We start from the raw sequence: 23,622 nt of genomic DNA on the forward strand, positions 1-23,622 counted from the left end.
CATATTCAAGCCAAAACTGAAAGGTAACATCCAGTTATTTCTAATGAAGGAGGCAAGGAGGAAAACCTAAATCTGTATATTTCACCAATGAGGTCATGAGGGATTACTTTGCCTTTGCAGAAAGTAATTTTAAAGGACATCTACCACTAAGGGACAGTAAAACTAACATACACATATTCACCTATTGTCCTCTTCATCTAAATCCCGGCACTTGTCTTCTTTAATGCCAGGATTGCCTAAAAAAGCAGGCCGGTGCTGTGGGGTGCATGTCACCTCCCCCTCCAGCATTGGGGTGATTAGTTAGAAGCCCGGAGCGCCGGACATCACGTCCCTACACTCTGCCCTGCTTTTTGTAAGTCTATTTTACTGTTTACTTAGTGATAAAGTTCTTATCCCTTTTGCGTGAGGTTGGAAATCTGAAAGCCCAGAAAAGTGCAGATTCTGCTGATGCAATTAGTGAATTATTATTAATTGAGGAGGATTATTGTTTTTATATAACATTTATTTTATTTTTATTTTTGGACAATCACTTTAATGTGTGGGAGTGATTTTCATCTATGGGATGAAAATACAGAAAGGCTTCATTCAAGAGCCACTTTTTCCAACAATCAGGGGGCAATGAATGAAAGCTTCAGCCAAGCATAATGGGCTACAAGTGGTTCAGTGATCAAAACATTGAAATTTTGGTTCCATGATTTAGAAAAATTCCAGATCTTAATCCAATTGAGAACCTGGGGTCAATCTTCAAAAATCTGTTGAACAAAATAAACTGAGAAATTGTAATAAACTCCAAGAACTGATCAAGCCGGAATGTCATCGGTCTGGATTTGGCTCAGAAGCTTACATCCAGTCTACGATGAGCTTGGAGTATCTCTTTTAGAGCCTGCCAATGGCACAGAGAGACTAGAACAGTGATGGCGAACCTTTTAGAGACCGAGTGCCCAAACTCCAAACCAAAGTCCATGTAATCATCGCAAAGTGCCAATACGTCTATTTAGCCTAAAATCACACCATACCACTCTATAAGGGACATACAATACTGCCACATGATGACCATTACCAGTACAACAAGATAAATATCACCACACTGATAATAAACAGTCCAACATCACAAAGCAGGAGCAAATACAGCGGAGAACACTACCCCCATCCAGTGAGGAACACTACCCCCATCCGGTGAGGAACACTACCCCCATCCGGTGAGGAACACTACCCCCATCCGGTGAGGAACACTACCCCCATCCGGTGAGGAACACTACCCCCATCCGGTGAGGAACACTACCCCCATCCGGTGAGGAACACTACCCCCATCCGGTGAGGAACACTACCCCCATCCGGTGAGGAACACTACCCCCATCCGGTGAGGAACACTACCCCCATCCGGTGAGGAACACTACCCCCATCCGGTGAGGAACACTACCCCCATCCGGTGAGGAACACTACCCCCATCCGGTGAGGAACACTACCCCCATCCGGTGAGGAACACTACCCCCATCCGGTGAGGAACACTACCCCCATCCGGTGAGGAACACTACCCCCATCCGGTGAGGAACACTACCCCCATCCGGTGAGGAACACTACCCCCATCCGGTGAGGAACACTACCCCCATCCGGTGAGGAACACTACCCCCATCCGGTGAGGAACACTACCCCCATCCGGTGAGGAACACTACCCCCATCCGGTGAGGAACACTACCCCCATCCGGTGAGGAACACTACCCCCATCCGGTGAGGGACACTACCCCCATCCGGTGAGGGACACTACCCCCATCCGGTGAGGGACACTACCCCCATCCGGTGAGGGACACTACCCCCATCCGGTGAGGGACACTACCCCCATCCGGTGAGGGGACACTACCCCCATCCGGTGAGGGACACTACCCCCATCCGGTGAGGGACACTACCCCCATCCGGTGAGGGACACTACCCCCATCCGGTGAGGGACACTACCGCCATCCGGTGAGGGACACTACCGCCATCCGGTGAGGGACACTACCGCCATCCGGTGAGGGACACTACCGCCATCCGGTGAGGGACACTACCGCCATCCGGTGAGGGACACTACCGCCATCCGGTGAGGGACACTACCGCCATCCGGTGAGGGACACTACCGCCATCCGGTGAGGGACACTACCGCCATCCGGTGAGGGACACTACCGCCATCCGGTGAGGGACACTACCGCCATCCAGTGGCAATATGAAGGATTTTTGAATTCGGCAGGGGGTGTGTAGGGTAATGTGTATGTTGTCGGGAGGAGGGTGGGTGCACTGAACAGCAAATCTACATGCAATCAGGCAGGTGAATTTACCATCAAATCACCACATGACACATGTCTGTGGTCACACACACACACAGGTCTGGAGCTCTGGGCACCTGTGCCATGCTGTCAGTGAGGGCAGTGTAATGCACCTAGGGGTCACTGGCAGCATTGCACAGTGACAGGAGAACTGGACCAGGGGCAGAATATATGTGGCCACAGACATGTGTCATACAGGGCAGTTTGGGGCACTAAACAATAAGCACCTATAGTTGTTTAGTGCCCCAAAGCTGCCTGCCTGCTGCCTGTGTAATGCACACAGAGCAACTCCTGCCCTCCTGCTGCACTCCTCTGTACTCACTGTGCACAGGCTGCTGCATGCTCCCGCTGTTCCCTCTCTCTCTCCTCCTGTTCCCGGGCTGAAGGGGGAGGGAGTGGAGGGGTGGGCACTGACCTGCTGCTGTGACGCAGCCTTCAGTGAAGGAGATCACTGGAGCTCTCGGCGATCGGCAGCTTTTCCTGCCTGCCGGGAGTTCTAATGATTTATATATAGACAGCAGGGGAGATGGTCCGCGTGCCCTCTCTGGCACGCGTGCCATAGGTTCGCCACCACTGGACTAGAAAGACCTGGATGTGGACGTCCTTTGACCATATCCCACACTTAAGATCGATTCATAGTAAACAGTGCCCTGCAGAACCAGATGATGATTGTCGCACAACTCCAGTGATATTTAAGGGCAACCAAATGTCGCTTCAGATCGTTCAGAACCTCAGCATGATCTGTATGCTAGATGACCTGTAAGGACACCTGACCATGCCACCAGGCACAGGCATTATTGTCTTACATGGGCCAGAATCTATGCTGGAGAAGGAACTAGTGGGCCTCTGCTCTTCACTGATGAAAATCGATTCACGCTAATATTGGAGACATAAAGGAAGAAACTATCAATAACTCACCAGACAACCCGTTGGTGTTGGGAACTACTCGATGGTAAAGAGGTGTCTCCTTATTTGAATGGCTTCATTAATCCAGACATTGGGGGTCATTTACTAAGGGCCCGATTCGCGTTTTCCCGACGTGTTACCCGAATATTTCCAATTTGCGCCGCTTGTACATGAATTGCCCCGGGTTTTTGGCGCACGCGATCGGATTGTGGCGCATCGGGGCCGGCATGCGCGCGACAGAAATCGGGGGGGGGGGGGCGTGGCCGAACGAAAACCCGACGTATTCGGAAAAACCGCCGCATTTAAAAACCGAAAATGTGTCGCTTGGGGAGCGCTCACCTTCACCTTCTATGGGATGGTGCATTCCGGGGCGTTAAGATTATTTTCGGCGCTGCAGCGCCACCTGGTGGACGGCGGAGGAACTACCATCTTAAATCCCAGCCGGACCCGAATCCTGTGCAGAGAACGCGCCGCTGGATCGCGAATGGGCCGGGTAAGTAAATGTGCCCCATTGTGTCTCTCCATGAACAGCTCAGGCCTAATTTCTTCTGAATGGATGACTATGGGTATCATTATTTAATACTTGATGGAGACTGGGGGTACCTCAAATAGAGTGGCATGTGTTTTCTCCAGACCTGAATTTTATAATAAAAAATCTATTCGAGTTGAGTTGCTATGTAAAGGCTTATAGTTCTGTTCCCCCAGAACCTCAATGTCCTGATGGTTATACTTCAAGAAAAATGGAATGACACCTGTGTTGTTGGCTTTGGCTTTAATAAACTGTTTGGGATGAGGAAATCACCACTCTATGTTCAACTTAAATGCCCTACATTCATAATATAATTGCAGCTTGAAATGTTTGTTTACCATAAATTTCACCCAAAAGCCAGTAGTAGTGTATGTTTGCATCTATTTCTCACTACAAAATGTAATATTATGTGATGTTTGTAATTGTAATTCTATATATCCTGTAAACTTCTAACTAAAAGATATCCTAAAGTGAATATTTTTACAAGTCCACCTCAATTGTTGCACATTTTTATATTGATGTATCTCATTGTTGTCAATACCTTTCTATTCTCGCATTTTGTGAATAGTATCTGATGCCATACGATTGCAGGGAAGTTGGAGCTTTGTGAAGACTTTCCCTTTGTTAAGAGACTTGTATAGAAAGGTAAGTTTACTGTCAGACTCCTCTCCGGTTGCCTCTAAATACAAGGATGTCTGCATATTGAGACTGAACTGAAAGGATCACTTTAACATTTTGTGGATCTACCCCTCTCTGTTCTATCTTCATTGTAGCTTTTTGTGTTGCTCAGTGCTGAAAAGCTGTCTTCCCGCATACAGAAGGTCTTGGATACACAGGAGGTCAATTGGCACCATGTTCTAGCCTGTGTTTCCTGCCTTGTTGTCTGCCAGCCTGGGGCTCAACAAGTGGTAAAAGGTGAGCGAATAGTGGAATACATGGAATGTAAATGCAACCTGAATGTTATAATGTTATCATGATTAGCTTAGCATCATTTATACCTAAAAAGGAAAAAAAAATTTTTTTTATTTTAGATCTTTTGAGCAGACTTCTGTCACAAGCCTTTGAGACATATGAGCTAGAGTATCTAATCACAGCTTTTCTCATTGCCCGACAATCTGCATTAGAAGGACCTGCTGCTTTCATGTCCTACACAGAATGGTTCAAGGTGAGAATTCCTCTGTGTTTGGTAAAGCTGGGTGACAGACATTAACACCGAGTCATCCTTGAAACCTATATGTCCAGATGACCTACTGTTGTTATTCAGTGATTCATCCATTGGTTTCCATATAGCTTGGCATATTTTCAATTCCAGAGTCTGTTAAGAATGTATCCATTCATATTGAGTGTCACACAGCTTTCCCTAAAACCCATATACTTGGTAAAGAGTGAGATGTTTACAAGAAGCATTTATTTGTATGGGAGATAAAATTTCATTATTCTTTATTGTTAGTGTACGTTTGGCACTGCCAGCTCTTTCCAGAACACCACCAAGAAATCGCTGGTTTTCCTTTTGAAATTCCTCTCTGATTTGGTCCCCTATGAAACACCACAATACTTAAAGGTGAGTGTACAGATTTACGTATAGTGCTTGAACAGTCTGGTTCTTTAAATTTGTTGCATAAGATCAGAAAACAGTATTGCAGCTCAGTTGTATTCAGGTTTATGTACAATGCCGAGTACCACCCCTTGGCAAGAGTGGGGCTGTTTCTGGAAAAAAAAGTGGACGTTTAGTAATCTTTTTGCATTCATACAGGTGCACATACTCCATCCTCCTTTTGTGACAACAAAATTTCGCCCACTGTTAATGGAGTATATCACTTTGGCTAAAACTCAGCTTGCAGACATGAAGGTAAGGCTTCTGAATGGTGTCAGAGTGAAAACTGATTAAACTACCATCATTTACACTGTATGTGTATGTCTTTCCACAGGTATCTATTGAAGACATGGGCTTGTATGAGGACCTTTCTGTGGGGACTGACAAAGATCAGGTAGGGGACAGTTATAACTAGGCGATAAAAGCTCAGTGAAAACCATTATGGTTACCTCTACAGATTCCATATCAGTGAGTTACCAAGACTCCTAATTGTTACATTAGCCTAGTTATCTCAGTAATTGAGGAATACTGTACAAGTAAACAGGTTTGCATCCAGCCTATAGTATGGACCCTAGCACCTGCAATGATGCTGAATGTTTGACATGTGTGAATTGAGGTTGAATATTTAATGCTTCACTGCCAGTACTGAGGTCTTTACAATCCTAGTGCAGCTCTCATGTTACTGTAGGTTGCATTCTATAATAAACTGCAATCTCCAGCAGAGTATGAATGGAGGGGTAATATGCATGTGTATGACCATCACTACATTCACAGGAGTATTATAGCACCCTCATTCTCTTGGTTGTGGACTAGTCACTAATTATACTTTGTGTAGGTAAACAGTTGTCATTCTTGGACAACCCTTTTTTACATTAAAAGCCAAGCTCTTGTTGTAATGATAACGATGGTCTAGTTTTCATTGATTTAAGTGAATCTCAGAATGTTTATAATGTCATCCTGTATGTGTCTCTTTTTCTGCAGACTCAGTCTCCAGCACAACAAGATGTAGAGAAGGCTGTACAGATATTTGAAAATACAGGCAAGATCCCAGCCAGTGTAATGGAGGCCAGGTAGGTGAAAGTTCCTTCATGCTTGGCTTCTGTGGGACAGATACTGAAATCGGTTTTCTCAATAAACACCAATTTAGGGCCACCCATATGATTGGCCTTAATAAATATCAAGCATTTATTATAAGTGATGATTATATCCCATTTCATACCAAATGAACTCTCATTACTTTCACTTCTGAGAGATCAGGTTGCTGATGCTTTCCATGGAAGCCTAAGAAAAGGGGAGTGATAAGCAAGGGAGCAGTTACAGAGTGAGACATGCAAAAAGTGCTGCTGCTCTCATACTAATGCTGGATTCAAAGAATCACTGATATTAGTGTTGTCTGCAATAATAGTAATCTGTATTTATCTAGCGACATCAAATTATGTACCACATTACAAAAATACTTCTGTGTGAGGAATACAGAATTTGAGAATTAGAGGAAGAGTTTTCATCTTTGAAAAGTTGTCATGAGATATTCTTCAGGTTCCCAAAGGGTATCATAAAAATCACCCATTACATTATACCTTGTTAATGTGTGCCTTGTGCCTTGGGCGGCAGGATTCGGAACTTCCAATGTCCTGCTGGCTCCCGGCAGATGGAGGGTGCTGTACATTCATTACTGCCAATGACTTCTACACGCCCCTCCAACTACTGATATGGGAGTTTTTGTGATGGAGGGGTTGTGTAAACAGTGATTGCACGGCCCCTCCAGCTGCTGGAAGCCAGCAGAGATGGGACATCAAATCACTACATAGATTTATCTCCTTACAGAGCTGAATTATGAAGTAATAAAGGAAATCTTTAGCCTGTCCTGTGTACACATAAGAACGGGGATGCTAAAGTCCTGTGAACACACTTTAGAACTGCTTTCAGAAAATGTCTCAAAGCTCCTTCACTTCTACAGTAGAGTGTAAATGTACAAGGATAAAACAATATTTCTTTGGGTTTTTATAGCATCTTCCGGAGGCCGTATTTTACATCTCGCTTCCTGACTGCACTGATGGCCCCGCGACTGGTCAGTATAAGTCAACAGGTTCATTATTAATATAATTTATTTTCTTATATTAACCCCTTATCCCTGACGCTTGTTTTCAGCTTAATGACTATTCTCTATTTTAGAATCTGATGCTTTAACATATCCAGGTGATTTTCAGATCATTTCCTCTTGACACATTGTACTTCAAGTTAGTTGTAAAATTTAAGTTTTGCATTTCCGTCTGAAAAAAATGAAAATTTAACAGAAATTCGGTAAATTCTTCATTTTCAAAGTTTGAAATGTTTTGCTTTCCAGACAGATAGTAAAAATACCCAAAAAGATAGATAACTACCATTTCTGGAATGTCTTCTTTATATTGGAGTGCTATTTTATGAGTCCTCACATTTTTCTCAGATATTATGAGGCTCAGAACTTTAGGTGCGATTTTTCAAATTTGCATGAAAATCAAAAAAAATCACATTTTAAGTGACAACTCGGTTTTAAATGACTTTGAAAGGCCTAAATAGTAAAATGCCATAAATTACCCCTCTATGTATGTGAAACAACTCCTTTAAAGTCTATATACCCCTTAAGTGCGATTTAGAAACGTTTACATTTTTTGGGAAAATACATTCATGTAGGCCAAAAATGACACACACTGGTGGCAGGGTCTGCTCTAATAAAACAAAGAAACCTAAGCTCACAATTCTCCTCCATTTTAGTCTAGCATGGCATCTCCCATCACTATAAGTCTCTATAAACAAAGACTACAGTGGTAATGTTGCATCAGTGGCACATGGATGCCTCAGTGTAGAGGAGACAGAGATAGATTAGGATGGGTTCTTGTTGACCAGCTGCTGCCATTAGTTAAAAAATTGTAAAACAAAAATTAGCTTGTTTACCAGTTAAGAGCTTAATCTTTAGATATTAATGAAATGTGTATGTGGTTTTTGTTTTGGAAATGTGTTGCCTTATGGATGATTTTGTAGTACTTCGAAATATTTTTTTTCCCTTCACCATGACCACATCTGTCATGACTGTAAACTGTAAACATAGTGGGTGTCCGCTGTATTATGTGGCTAACACCCATGATCAGCGCAGGCATGTGAACTGCCATCTTGGATCCAGCCAGCATGCCCTTTGATTGGAGGGCACCGACCAATTACTATGACAGCTGGGCCCCTTACCACGAGTTGCAAAGCTGTTATAGCAAGATCGGCAAAGGAGCCTGCCATAGGCTGTTTTAAAAATCCAGTGATTCTATGATATACTGCAATATAGTGGTACAATGGTATTGCAGTATATTATACGAGTCCCTTGAAACTTTACATGATTTTAAAACCAGAAATCAAAGCAAAAAAAACAAGGGGATGTGTAGAAACGTCTTCCAAAGTTGGAACTGTGGAACAGAAACACACAGGATGGGATTAGCTAGTCCGGACATTGTAGGCGTCAAGCTGTGCGTCCATCTCTTTTGCCGATAACTTGCTTTCTAGGGGGCCTAGAAATACAGTAAAAGAAAAAAAAGGTAACCAAAATAAGACAAACTGAAAATAAATATTTCAGCCTTCAAATATTCCTGATCTATCAGAATATAAAAACGGGTCATCCGTTGTTAAACCCAGTAACGGAAAAATGCATCCAAATATCTGAATCGCCATTTTTTTACCATTTAGGAACACCTAAATATTTGAGTAAAAAGTGATCAAAATGTTGTACAAAATGGTAGCAATGAAAACAAATGCTTAGAAATGACACCTTACACAGGTCTGTACACTGAAATATGAAAAAGTTATTGGCATCAAACTATGGCAAAACTAATGCATTTTTTTAAATAAAAAAGCTTTAATCTATTGAAACTTATAGAAGTGTGCTATCCTTGTGATCATATGGACACAAAAAATGAAGTAGAGCTGTCATGTAAAAATGAAGTCCACAAGAATATGGGGCAAATGCATATTCATCTCAATATCTCTGCATATTGCAATATTTTTTCCTTCCTTCCATTACATTCATGGAATATAAAATAAAGTCACTAGGATGTACAATTTATTGTGTAGAAAACAAGCCTTCATTAAGCTCTGTACACTGAACACAAAAAAATTATGGATTTTTGAAGGTGTCAAGCAAAAAACTAACTTAACTAATAAATTTTAAAATTTCCATTGGCATCAAGTGCTTTAAAACAGAGGTCCCCAACCGTTTTTGCACCAGGGACCGGCTTTAAGCTAGACCAGTTTTCCATGGTCCGGTGGGGGTGGGGCTTTGGTCATATGGGGTGGGGTTATGGAGGGGTGGGACTTAGTGCATACTTATCATATAATTATGACATTTATAATGAGAATGTGATTCAACTTACCATAGGTTCAGAATGAGTGGGAGTACCAGGCTTGTTTCCCTGAATCAGTGGGAGCACTGGGTTTGTTTTCCTGCAACAAGACGGTCCCATCTAGGGGTGATGGGAGACAGTGAAACCCGAAGTGTGTTCCTTATGTCCAGTCTACTCCGTAATCTCGTTTTTGCTGTTGTCATGGCAGAAAACCCAGTTTCAGTGTACAGCACTGCTACTAGCACTGCTATATGCACCAGACAGCACTGTATGCAGAGGATACTGGCGGGACCTCTGTGTACAGCGCTGCTAAGTAGTAGCATTGTACATTGAGCGTCAGTGTATACAGTGCTGCTGCTTAGCAGCGCTACACACTGAACACCGGTACGGGAGCCGCGTCACTGAAGCCAGTCTGCTGCCCCAGCACGCCCCACATAACATGTTCGGGGGCGTGTCAGTAAGGAGAGCCTGCCGCCCCACCCTGTCAGGAACACACCATGCTGTGCAGGAGGACCGCGTCACTAAGACCCGCCCTGTGACGTACAACAGGTACCATGCTGTTCTGTGGAGGGCTGCGTCACTAAGACCCGCCCGACGCCCCACCCCGTCCTGCATAATGTTCTCTGCCAGGAGCTGCAAGCTGTCACGGCTATGGCAGAAAACATTATAAATCCACACAGAGCGAGCTCTGACCAGGCGCAGGGCCGCGGAGCTAGCTGTCAGCGGCGCCGCGGACCGGCTGATAAACTCCAACGGCCCGGTCCTGTTAGGGACCTCTGCTTTAAAAGATGATGATGTGTGGGATTCCCTGTGAGGGATAGTTTCTATTTTGGTCAGCTTGTGATGAGACTTGAGAAAGGGCTTTGGATAGGAAGAAGGGGTTTCCAGTTCGCTTCAATATCATCCAGAATAGACCTTTTCATGCCTCTCATAGAACTATATAGGGACAGCAAGGTATTTCAGCTCCTAGGTCTCTCCTTGATAAGAATTTGGCTTCTCGCCCCCGGATGATCAGATTCCTCAGGACAGAAACCAGTACAGAAATCCAGCATTCCTCTGTGGGGCTTGTCTCTAGTTCTTATCAGATGATCATTTTGATCCACTATCCTTCCCTTTCCTGCAAAACCTCTGAATGCTAATATTATGGTAAATGTGCAAATATGATTTCCAAGGTGTTAAATGGAAAACAATGCCTCATTTTGCTACCTTAACACCAAGTATGACCTACAAGAAGTCTAATAACATGATGTTGAAGATTATGGTAGACAGAGTCCTATTAACCCCTAGGCGCACCAGGACGTTATAGTACGTCCCCGGGGCTAGATGCTTAGCGCACGGGGACGTTCTATAACGTCCTGCTTCTGGCACCGGCTCACGAACGGAGCCGGTACCAGAAGCAGCGGCTGTCAGCTGTCTAGTACAGCTGACAGCCTGCGCTAACACCCGCGATCGGAGCCGGCTCCGATCGCGGGTGTTAACCCCTTACACGCCGCGGTCAAACATGACCGCGGCGTGTAAGGGTGTTAGCGCTGTGGATCGGATCCCCCGTGCCGCTTACCGGGGGATCCGATCCACTTCTGGGCAGCTCCGAGGACTGGCATGTGCCCCGGAGCTGCCCGGTCTCCATGGCAGCCAGACCCCTTCCGGGTCTGGCTGTAAACTGTCTGAGCATGCGCAAGCTTGCTCAGACAGTTTACACTGCTCTACAATAAAATAGTATTGTAGAGCAGTGTATTGAACTTAAACCAGTGATCAGAGCATCACTGGTTCAAGTTCAAGTATGTATAATTAAAAAAAAGTCAAAAACACTAAAGTTAATACATTAGAATAAATAAAAAATAAATGCATTAAAATATAAGCCCCTAAAATGTCACTTTCCTATAAAAACACTTAATAAAGTATAAAAAACACAAAAACACAAAACCCCCCCGCATATTTGGTATTGCCGCGTCCGTAACAATCTGTATAATAAAACAGAATCGTTACTGGACCCACACGGTACACGCCGTAGAAAAAAAACGCAAAAACGTTCCGAAAAAAGATCATTTTTAATTAATACCCTATAAAAAAATGCTCTAAAAAGTAATTTAAAAAATGTTATGCACTCCAAAATAAGCCCACTAAAAAGAACAACTCTTTTCGCAAAAAATAAGCCCCTAACCAGATTTGTCAGCCGAAAAATAAAAAAGTTATGCATATGAAAAGATGGTGATGCTAAAATGAACAAGATTTTCTCCAAATTGGTTTTTATTCAGTACAATTGAATAAAATACACAAAACCTCCACATATTTGGTATCCCTGCGTCCGTAACAATCTGCATAATAAAACAGAATCGTTATTAGATCCGCAAAGTGAACCCCGTAAAAAACAAGACAAAAAAAAACTCCAGAAAAAAGATCATTTTCAATTAATACCCTATAAAAATGCTCTAAAAAGGGATTTAAAAAATGTTATGCACTCTAAAATAAAACCACTAAAAAGAACAATCCTTCTCGCAAAAAATAAGCCCTTAAACAGATTTGTGAGGCGAAAAATAAAAAAGTTATGCATATGAAAGACGGTGATGCTAAAATTAACAACATTTTTGCCAAATTACTTTTTATTCCGTAAAAATGGGAAAAAAATAAAAAATCTATATAAATGAGGTCTTTTTGTAATCGTGGCGACCCATAGAATAAAAATAATATACTATTTTTATGGTATGGTAAACAGCCAAAAAAAAAAACCATAAAAATCTTCCTGAAAAGTGGTGATTTTCATTTCCTCCACCAACAAAGAGTTAATAAAATCTCACCAATTAGCCTATAGATTCCCCCAAATTAGGTACCAGAAAAGTGCATCTCATGTGGCAAAAGAAATAAGCCCCTACAGGTCCACATTAAAAAAAAGAAAAAAATTATAGCCTGTACAATGTGACATAGCAAATCTGATCTGGATGGCGCCTCCTTCCCTTCTATGCCCGGCCGTGCGCCCATACAGCAGGTTACCAGCACATATAGAGTATCCGTGTACCCGGGAGAGATTGGGTAACAAACTTTGTGGAGCCTTTATTCATTTAATCCATTGTAAATGTTTAATTTTCCACCCAAAATGGGTGTATTGTGAAAAAATATTACAATTTGCAGACTGCACCTCCATTTTGTTTTAACCCCTATAAAACACGTAAAGCGTTAACAAACTTCTTAAAAGTGGTTTTTCATACGTTGAGGTGTGTAGTTTCCACAATGGGGTAATTTACGAGTCTCACTATTATTTAGGCCTCTCAGTGTCAATTAGAAGTTGAGCAGGTTCATCTAAATACGGGTTTTGGTGATTTTACAAAAAATTTGAAAAATGATACCTAAATTCTGAGCCTCATAACATTCTAGTAAAATATGTGGAATCTTAAAAAACCATACCAGCATAAAGCAGACATTTGGGAAATGTAAGTTATGAATTTATTTGGGTGCTATGACTTTCTGCATCAAAAGTAGAGAATTTAGAATGTTGAAAATAAAGAATTTTTCCAAATTTTTGCCAAATTTTGTTTTTTTTCATAACTAAACGCAAAAGATTTCATCCAAATTTTTAAACTAATTTGAAGTGCAATGTGTCACGAGAAAACTATCTCAAAATCCCCTGGATATCTCATAGCGTTCCAAAGCTATAACCACTTATAGTGACACGGGTCAGATTTGAAGAATGGGGCCGCGTCCTTAAGGCCAAAAGAGGCAGTGTCCCCTAGGGGTTAAACACTGACCCAGAACTCCCCTAATAGAAGCCTCCAGAGTCCATTATAGACAGGAGATTGTATTATAATCTTTTGGAGATTATCCATCCTATGAGAAGCACAAATAATTTCATCCACTAAAAGGTGCTTTTCTAATACCTTTTATGGTCCTGTTCCTTAGAGGAGGAGTAATTATTTTTCCTTTCGGGGGTAGGAATAGGGCAAAGCCATGAAATGACTCACGCTTATGATTGGCATGGATTACAAGCAATTATACCTCCCTGTATCTGCAGTATCCACATCTAGGGCAGAATTCAGGGAGGTTTCTGTGCACCAGCTCAGTAGGGCTGCTATCTAGTCCTCTCCATACTTTCTCCTGAAACTATAGGTTGGTCTATTGTTGAAGTATCTATTGTTGAAGGTCTTTCCTCTATTTTCCCTCCCTAAGTTCTTCCCTGATATTCTCTATAGTGGTACTGTTGTGGTGAAGGGGTAAATGGCAATTATTTACAAATAATTGTATTTCCTCAAACCCTCCTATTTCCTACTCTTTTGGGTTATTTGATATGGTTTATTTGAAACTTATGGTTTACTCAAACTTAGTGGCCAACGTTTATTAAAGTTTTTGCCACAGTTTTCTGGCTCACTTTGCACTAGAAAGAACGTGCAAACTACTTGCACATCTATTTATAAGCGTCTGCCCCAGTTTTGTGTTCGACAAGACAGAAAAAATGTGCACCGAAAGGGGCGTTCTTGTACACAGTTGAATCCACAATTCTGCGCCACAATTCTAAAGCATGAAGAAAGTGCACCAGAAAAAAATGCTTTAGAAGTGCAGAAGAATGTAAAATTTGTGATGTATTTCATGAATCTGTACTTAGCGCAGTTTGCACTAGTTTTGATAAGTGTGGCCCATTGAAACACATTGAAGCAGGTGGGAACTATAACTGATTTAATGAGCCATTCGCAGTTTCACTGTGCTGTTGTGGTTTGAGGAAAAACCATTAACGTTAAGTAAATACCATTTTCCTTACATGTAAAGCTGCTTTCTAAAGTCTGCTGGTTGCCCTTTAAATCTCCATTGTCACCTGTGTGTGGTTGTACTTGTGTGTCTTTAATGTGTGCTGCAAGAATGCACTGTACATTACTGAGAGGAAACTAGTAGAATGGTATATGTTGCTTTAAATTTGGATGTTGAAGAAGAAAGCAGAAAAACTCCAAATCTATTGTGGAAATGATTTCTTTGTCCTTTACAGCTTCCAGAGGCTCCAGACTCGCTCATGTTACTTATTGATGCTCTAAGGAGGTGAGTGGTAATTATGGCTGTGTAATAATGTGCAGTATATAGGGCTTACAATGTATATGATTCCATCTTTGCTCGGCACTATTGTAATTCTGTAATTTAATAACACATTGGAGGACATTTATCAGGACTTGTACTCTAGTTTTCTGGTGTTCAAACCCTCAAATAACTGCAGTTAAGAGAGGTGTGAATGTTGGCAGGCTGGCACAGGCATTCCTGCTTTGCGTCTGTGCTATAGTTATAGTCTATGAACATACAGGCCTTCAGGCCTACAGTTCGCTGGCTACAGCACAATTTTAGAACTGTCCGCAAGCACTGCTGCCCACAAGATGCATGTATCTGGAGGAGCAGGGGCGGCATCATACGCTGGTATGTTACTGGTATGTTTACTATTACTCTAACGTTAAATATCACTTTTATATTTTTTTCAAAATTGTTAGCCATGAGAAAAACAGATTCTATTGTTGTATTTATCACCATACAACAGATGACAAATTGCAACTTGTCATTATTTATTTTAAATGGCTGTCCCAGGTTTGCATGTTATACCCTAACCACAGGGGGGAGGGTACCCTATCTTTGTCCCCCCTCTGACCAGTTGGCATGTTATTCCCCAACATGCAAATTTGGGATGACCCCTTTAACAAAGACAAAAAATAAATACTCTTGATGACTTCAATCATCAACACATGTATAAAAGCATAAGGATGGAAATATATGGTGCGGCAGTGATGCGGCCAGCCACATCCAGTGAAAGAATTTTGCCGGTAAATCATTACAAATTCACTGACTGTATTAGTACTTTACGTTTTGTCAGTTTGTTGATTAAAATATTAGAGAAGAGACTGTTATAAGACGATTTCCAAACCATTTACAATCCATCATTTTACAGGGAAAAAAATTATTTATTACAGTTAAACAGACAGTAGAGATTATTGTCAGGAAATGAACCCACACATTAGACTGCAATGCTCAGAGAAGTCACACAGATGCCATAAGAGATTTCTAAAAAGAAAATGACTTCAGTTTGTAAAGTTGCACTTGATCAGACCTCAAAACTTTGGGAAAATATCCTTAGTACAGATAAGATCTTATATTTGTTCCAGAATGTTGGAAAAGGAAAATAACCCAGGTTGATGCAAAGGCCTGCTTAAAGTACAGACTTAACCCAATTGAAATGTTGTGTCATGATCGTAAGAGAGTACATTAAGGAATGGGCATACACGTCAATGATCTATAACAGCGTTTCCTCCAAAACATTGGGAGAAACTGATAAAGACAATGACGACTGTTAGGGTGATTCTAGAAGCTATTAATACATGAGGTATACCTGGGCTTCTCCATTTTTGTCTTCATTTTGGTTAAATAAGGGCCATTTTTTATTACATCCTGAAATGTTAAATCATAGAATTCAAAAGAGGGGTTCTTTCTTTTTATTGTGACGTGCATAGTACCAAATCCACTATTCTCTTAAATTAGTTTGTAGATATTGTTCATTTTGGGCTCCATCCAGATGTTTTAAGGGGGAGGTTGTAAACCTGATGCTAAGATGCCTTTACCTTCCACGCTGTATATTTTTTTGAGAATAGAAAGACCTATTTTCTTCCAAAATTATTTTTTTATAGAGCTGATAAAATCCCCCTTCCAATGATGAGCTCTTATCTTGATGCGTGTGAACTGGAGAAGCATCGGAAGCAGGAAGGTGAGATCACCATTTACTTTATATGATTATGGTTTATATGATAGTACATGCTATAGTCAGCATCTGTCATCATATATAAATTACCATTTTTGTGGTCCTCTTTTTTACTTTGTTTATTGTAGAGGCTTTTCTTGCAATTTCTCTCTGAAAGATGTCAGTAAGGTGCTATTGGTGGATCTCTTACTTTTCTCATATTTACTGTTAAATATTGCTACTCTAGCATCAGGTCTAGTTGGTTCATTTTACGTTCATGCCACCTATAGCCCTGCCAATGTTTCTCTTTTAACATGGAGCTTTCTGTTTTTCTTTGAGATTGAAGATATTTCTCATTCTGATCCTAAATTTAATTCACTAGGAAATGAGAAGATGCAGGTTTCTCTAAATGATGAGCCTGTGGCCAGGTTACAGGCTGCACTTTGGGAGCTCAGACCCTTCATCACAGACCCAAATCGATATGATGGTATGTAATGAGCAGATGTCTATCAATGCATCTAAAAAATGAACTGGTAATACACTACTGTCTAATGAACAGAATGCACTACGTGTTTGTCTTTCCGATCAGAGATCTCTTCTCGGGTGGCTGTAATCTCCGATAGACTGAGGTCACTAGTGGGGAGTGTCAACATGGACGCTCTCTTCACTGAATCTGTAGAGACGCTGGAGCCACAAGGGCTGCTGGTGAGCTTGAGCCTTCAGTGTCTGCTCTTGGGTTTGTTTTTCTTTCTCTGGTGCTTACATTATTGCTGCTTCTTCATAGGTTGCTGATTTGATAATTACATCCTTTTGCCAGTGTGTCATGGTGGCTTCCAGCACCAATCCCCCTGACAGGTAGTAAAATATTTGTCTAAATGTCCCAGTAAACTACTTTGTGGGGAACATCCACAAGAACGTGCATTTTTGATATGTGCTAGCTGTTGTTGCACTTTGTATTTCTCCCATGCTACAAAATACAAAGTTGAATTACAAAGCTGAAGGTGCGGTCACACTTCCCATAGCACTGCATTTATAAACACAATTCAGGCTTGGTCTGATCTCGTATGGGTTTCCATGAAAACATGTGATCATTAACCGGCACCCAGTGTTTTACATTTAAACGATACAAGACATCGGGTGCTGGTAACCAGCGGCACGTGTGACCTCACCCTCAAACGTTACAGTTGTGTTGCTCCCTTTTCTTGTAATTTCTTCCAATATTGGCTGCCCCAGTAAACTAGAAGAACATTCCCCCTCCTCTGCTTAAGATTCACAGCTTTAAGCCGTGGACATGAATTCCCATATTCCTTTGATTGTATTCTGTCCAGACAGGGTCCTTGGCCTTCCTTGTACGTGAAGATGCTGTGTGGTCATCCAAAGGCTCTCTATGCAGTGCTTAGCAGGACCCTGCAGCTGTTTTGCCAGCAGGTACTTTTTACTAGATACAGAGGTTATTATAATGACTGTGTGAATGAATATAAATATGTATATTTTTAATGGGATTTCAGGCAGGACTTCTGAGAGATCAGCATGTAGTTGGACTTGCTGTTTTTACTGTTCACCTTCATGAGTGCCGGGGATCATTTCAAAACCCAAACCAAGTTAAAGCACTAGAAAAGTTTTGGGAACTGATGCTGAATAACCAATGTCTCAGCTCTGTGTCTGTCATTCTCCGGTGAGTGCAGCAGAACTCATTTGTAACCATATTCTCCATAATTCTATGAAGAAAATCACTTTATGCTTACCACTTGATTAGAATGTGTTTGTACATAGTGGTACAAGTTGGTGGTTTTCCTGTAGCTGAAATTTGTGACATGGTCTTTTGTTTCAGGTTCTGCACAGCAGCAGTCTCCTATGCCTGCTGCAAGTTCTCTCTGCTCTCCCCAGGGGCTCCGCTAGATTGTATTCCCCCTTTATTCATGCGTAAGGTAATATATTAAGTCTTTAGGCAGACCGCATTGATCTTTGCTTAAAACTTTAATGCTATTTGATATGTCAGTTATGACCCCGTGCGGCGCATTCATCATATGCTGGTGACGGCAGAGCACTGCTCCTCTTCAGACACCTCCACACCTACTTTTCTTTATTGGTGGCTTAAGGGGGGAAATGGGTGCAATTTCTATCTGTACGCTATGAACTGTAAAATTTCAGCGTTTGATATATGGTGCACAAGCTCTGCTAAATCTCTCCTCCTGATATGTCAGTTTTGCATCCTGTACTGGTTCTTCTTGTGACCTCTATTTTATAGAGGACATGGTCCTATAATAATAATAATTCCTTTATTTACATACTGCACACATATTACGCAGCGTTGCACAGAGCTTGCCAAATCAGTCTTTGTCCCCAGTGGGGCTCACAATCTAATCATCCTACCAGTATGTTTTGGAGTGTTGGAGGAAACCCACACAAACACAGAGAGAACATACAAACTCTTTGCATATGTTGACCCTGGGACTTGAACCCAGGTCCCCAGCGCTGCAAGGCTGTAATGCTAACCACTTAGCCACCGTGCTGCTCTAGCATTAGTTATAATGCAAATGTTTCTGCTGGCAGTGGAAAAAAGTGCATCTGTAAAATGTCTTATTGGTTTTACTCTTTGCAGCTGCAACATCTTTTGCCCAGGTTGATCTTGGAAGCCAGAGAAGAGGGGTTCATGGAGGAGGAAGAGGATACCGATGTACCTGGCTCCTCAGTGATATTTCCTTCAACAGACTGGAAGGAAGCAGCAGTCAGCCTGTGGCGCCAGAGTCACTTACAGCAGCTGCTAACAGCTGACGCTTTTCAGGTTGGCGTTCAATGACTGCAAATAGTTCATAAAAACCTGATTGATAACCATTTTGGCTGCCTTGTCACCCATCTTTTATAAAGTGTTGAAAGGGATGATATTGCGGTCCCCCTGTAATAACATAGAGTTGCACCCCATTTTTGCATAAACCTAAAATAATTGTAAAACCATTATAATTTTACTTCTGAATGGTAAACATTCAGAACCACTGAGTATCTTTACTGGTGGTCAGATATATCATCATTTAGCTTTGAGTGCTTAGTAAAGGTTTCCCTGTCTAGTAACAGTTCTCCTTTGCAGTTATGTTTCAGAGATTGGCTGCTGTGGGAGATGAATTTGGGCTCACATAATGATCCTTTATGTGACATTGAGAGGTGAGTCTATGGCTATAAGCAATGGATGCATGTGCCTACCAGTTATTGCATTGGCTTTAACGCACATTCATATTTGTATGGAATTGGAGGGATTTGCAGAGAGTTCTAGATAAATTCAGGTCTATCATGGGCTCTACATCACACCCACTCTATAAATACCGTATGTACTCGAGTATAAGCCGACCCGAGTATAAGCCGAGGTACCTAGTTTTACCACCAAAAACTGGAAAAACCTATTGACTGGAGTATAAGCCGAGGGTGGGAAATGCAGTGGTCACAGCCTCCCAGTATACAGCCTGCCAGCCCCGCTATGTATACAGCCTGCCAGCCCCGCTATGTATACAGCCTGCCAGCCCCGCTATGTATACAGCCTGCCAGCCCCGCTATGTATACAGCCTGCCAGCCCCGCTATGTATACAGCCTGCCAGCCCCGCTATGTATACAGCCTGCCAGCCCCGCTATGTATACAGCCTGCCAGCCCCGCTATGTATACAGCCTGCCAGCCCCGCTATGTATACAGCCTGCCAGCCCCGCTATGTATACAGCCTGCCAGCCCCGCTATGTATACAGCCTGCCAGCCCCGCTATGTATACAGCCTGCCAGCCCCGCTATGTATACAGCCTGCCAGCCCCGCTATGTATACAGCCTGCCAGTCCCCTGTTGCCGGTAAAAAAAATAATAAACTTACTATTCACCATTCCGACGGCCCGGACAGCTCCTCTTCGTCTTCATGCCGCAGGTACGCGGCAGCTCCGTGGCCGCGCCTCTTCTGTCTTCATGCCGGCTCGGGGCCGCGACCGCTCCGTGCGCACGGCCCGCCCGGCGCACTCTGTGGCTGACATCACAGTTGAGTGCCGGGGCGGGCCATGCGCACGGAGCTGCCGCGGACCTGCGGCATGAAGATGAAGAGGAGCTGTCCGGGCCATCGGAATGGTGAGTTGTAAGTTTATTATTTTGTATACCCAAGTATAAGCCGAGTGTTGAATTTTTAGCACAAAAGTTGTGCTAAAAAACTCGGCTTATACTCGAGTATATACGGTAATTGAGTAGCGAGAAGTGTCTTCTTTAGCTGGTTCCAGCAAAATCAAAACAAATAAGTTTAGAAATTTGTTTCTTCCCGCTGCGATTAATTTATTTAACCCTTTAGTGACAAGCTCATTTGTGCCTTGATGACAAGGCATATTTTTCAAAACCATTTTTATCTGGTTATAACTTTAGAAGGCTTTAACTTACCCAAATGTATTTAAGTTTGTTTCTCCGTGACATTTTGTACTTCAAGTTAATTTTTCAATGAAAAAAAGGTGACTTTGGTAAAAAATGTTAAAAAATTAGCTATTTCCATACTTCAAAATGTTCTGCTTTGCAAACTGATAGTCTTACTACCCAGATTAGTTACTAACTAACATTTAACATATCTCGGCTAAGTGTTGCTATCATTTTATAAGTGTCCTTTTGTTTTATTACGACACTAAAAAGATCACAAATCGAATAGCATTCTCTCAAATTTTTAAGAACATTTTAGAATACATTATTTTAGGGACCATTTCATTTCTATAGGGGTTTTGGAAGTTCTGTTAAGAATAGAAAGCCCCCAAATATCACCCCATTATATTATTCAAAGAGCGGAGCCTTTGGATTGTGTTTCCAAACTCAATCAAAATGCCACGTGTGAATGTGGCCTCAGGTACCACAAACCCTTATCCCAGAGAATTCGTAAACTTTTTATCATGTGGTATAGGGGGCATTTTAACCCCTTGCCACTGATGCCACATTTTACTTTGTTTATTGCTCCCTACTTTGAAAAATCAATAACTTTTTATTTTTCCATGTACAGAGTCGCATCAGGGTTTGTTTTCTGCGTAACAAATATTACTTCCTAGTGACTGTATTTTATATTCCATCCCTTGTATGTACAGGAAAGTGGAAATTTGCACCGTTTTCTTGTGGGCTCAGTTTTTACGTCTTTCACTGTACACTATAAATAGCATCTCTAATATATTCTTTGGTTCGGTATGATCATAGGGATACCAGATTTATATAGGTTTTATTAGGTGTTAATAGATTTTTCCAAAAATGTAAACTTTTTGTACCTCCAATAAATTATTACTTTTACCATATTCTGACTACAATAAATTTTCCATACTTATGTATGGAGTTGGCTAAGGTGTAATTTTTTCCGGAACAAGCTGACGCGTTCTTTGCTATTTTCGCGATCATCAGATTCGTTTTAATAAAAATTTTTATGTGTTGCGAAAAGGCAAAAAAGTGGCGATTCGGACATTTGAGCGCATTTTTCTGTTACGAGGTTCACCTCCAGGATTAATCATTTCTACAATTTAATCGATTGGGAATTTTGGGACGTGGTGATATCTTTTTTTTTTATACTTTTTTTCCCCGTTATTATTTATTGTTTTATATATTAGGGGCTTTTGGGACATTTTAATGAATTTTTTGGTTTTATTTTGTGTTTTCTTTTTACTTTTTGTTTTTACAATACTATCATATGAACTAGTGATCACGTGAATGCGCTGAAATAACCATGTATTGCAGTGCATTAGAAGTGTCAGCCTATGTATCAGCCAGGGGCTGGACCGAGCAGGCACATGCCGATGGCAGACCCGAGGACCTTCATTAGGTCCCCGGCTGCGTGGCTGAGAAGACAGCTGAGAATCACATTGCGGTGTGCCGGGAGGAGAGGGAGGAAGCCCTCTCCCTCTCCAGGTACATGTATCCCGTGGTCACAACATTAACCGCGGGATCTAAGGGGTTAAAAGCTCCGCTCTGATCCGGACTGTTAGAGCAGGGTCCTGGCTGACATAAGACAGCTGGGGCACTGGTCTTCCCTGCACGGGGGGCCTGCGCAGAACTTGGGTTAGGCTGAAACCCGTCGGCCTAGCCTAAGGCCCCTTAGTGACCAACAGAGAAATCTGTATGGGCGGTCACTAAGGGGTTAATATTGCCAATGGTGGTAGGTAGCTAGTAGCTCTTAGCTGTTCTTTGGAACAAGTGTATGCATATTTTTTGAGATTGGGTCTCTTCTTTTTCATGGTTTCAGTAATTTATTATATTGGTGTTTATATAGATATGTACTTTTCTGTCCTCTTTTTATGTTTTCATGTCTTTTATGTTCTTTTTGATCTGTGCTGCGGCGAAAATTTCCCATTTTTGGGATTATTAAAGTTTTATCGTATCACTTTCTGCAGACAAGAATACCAACGTTGGGCATTGAATTGCTCTTTTCTCCCAGAATTCTCTGCAAAGGGCAGCTGTGGAAATGATTTGGAAACTGCTTGTTCTATAATGGTGGATGCTCTGCTTGAATTTTACTGTGGGTGAGAGCCTTCATACATTTCTTATCATACAATGAATGTGTGTATATACTGTTTGGTAAGACCTCAGCAGTGGTATTATTATTTTTCTTGTAGATATAAAGCTAGTGCAGACAGTCTGCCATCCCGCACAGGAATTGCTGACATACTTTGTCTTTTACAGGTAGGTTTTCAATGCTGTATTGATGATAATATTGAACCTTTGTTCCATTGTCTGCATCGTCCTGACCACATTACCAGATTTATATCCTAAATTAATGTGGCAAAATGAATTTCATCATCTAGTATATGAACCGGTAATGAAGTAGTCCCCTTTCATCACCCTTATCTATTAACAAGAGAGCAACTGCAAAAAAGCTGGAGCATGTGGCATAAGATTTGTGTAGTAAATAATTTCTCATTTGGTGGTGGTGCTACAGAGTACTCATTGCTGGACCCCCTACGCGTTACAGATGATCATTAGGGTTCTAATAGCATGATATACAGTGATCAAAGATCTTTAGGACTCTCTAGAACTACATTTACCTCTGTACTACAGTTTCTTAACTGCTGTTTTTCTCTGCCTCATTCAGGAAGTAGTCTGTGATTTGCTTGGTCAGTCACCTTCAGGTACCACCGGCAGGCTGACGTTCCTTTTTAACCTCTTCCATCAAAGGTTAGAAGCGTCCTCAGACAGCAGGAGCACAAGTGCACAGCTAAGAAGACAAGGGGAACTTGCCATGTGTTTCAGGTAGGCTTGATTGAAGAGAATGCAGAAGCTAC

The 23,622-nt window shown here is 41.9% G+C and overlaps 1 protein-coding gene across 1 annotated transcript; it reads left to right on the forward strand.

Moving 5' to 3' along the window:
• Positions 1-4: 4 nt before the first annotated feature.
• LOC140112589 (Fanconi anemia group A protein-like) lies at positions 5-23,590 on the forward strand (the record flags this gene model as incomplete). Its single annotated transcript, XM_072132574.1, has 22 exons — positions 5-23; positions 4,301-4,377; positions 4,506-4,647; positions 4,764-4,897; positions 5,183-5,293; positions 5,486-5,581; positions 5,661-5,720; positions 6,308-6,396; positions 7,334-7,394; positions 14,651-14,700; positions 16,323-16,399; positions 16,755-16,859; positions 16,962-17,077; positions 17,157-17,227; positions 17,701-17,800; positions 17,881-18,047; positions 18,204-18,300; positions 18,975-19,157; positions 19,458-19,531; positions 22,735-22,863; positions 22,957-23,023; positions 23,433-23,590. Coding segments are annotated over 22 exons (2,183 nt in total), but the record flags the coding sequence as incomplete, so codon positions are not given.
• Positions 23,591-23,622: the final 32 nt, after the last annotated feature.

The sequence above is a fragment of the Engystomops pustulosus genome, unplaced genomic scaffold (assembly GCF_040894005.1).
Source record: "Engystomops pustulosus unplaced genomic scaffold, aEngPut4.maternal MAT_SCAFFOLD_926, whole genome shotgun sequence".
Classification (NCBI taxonomy): Eukaryota; Metazoa; Chordata; class Amphibia; order Anura; family Leptodactylidae; genus Engystomops; species Engystomops pustulosus.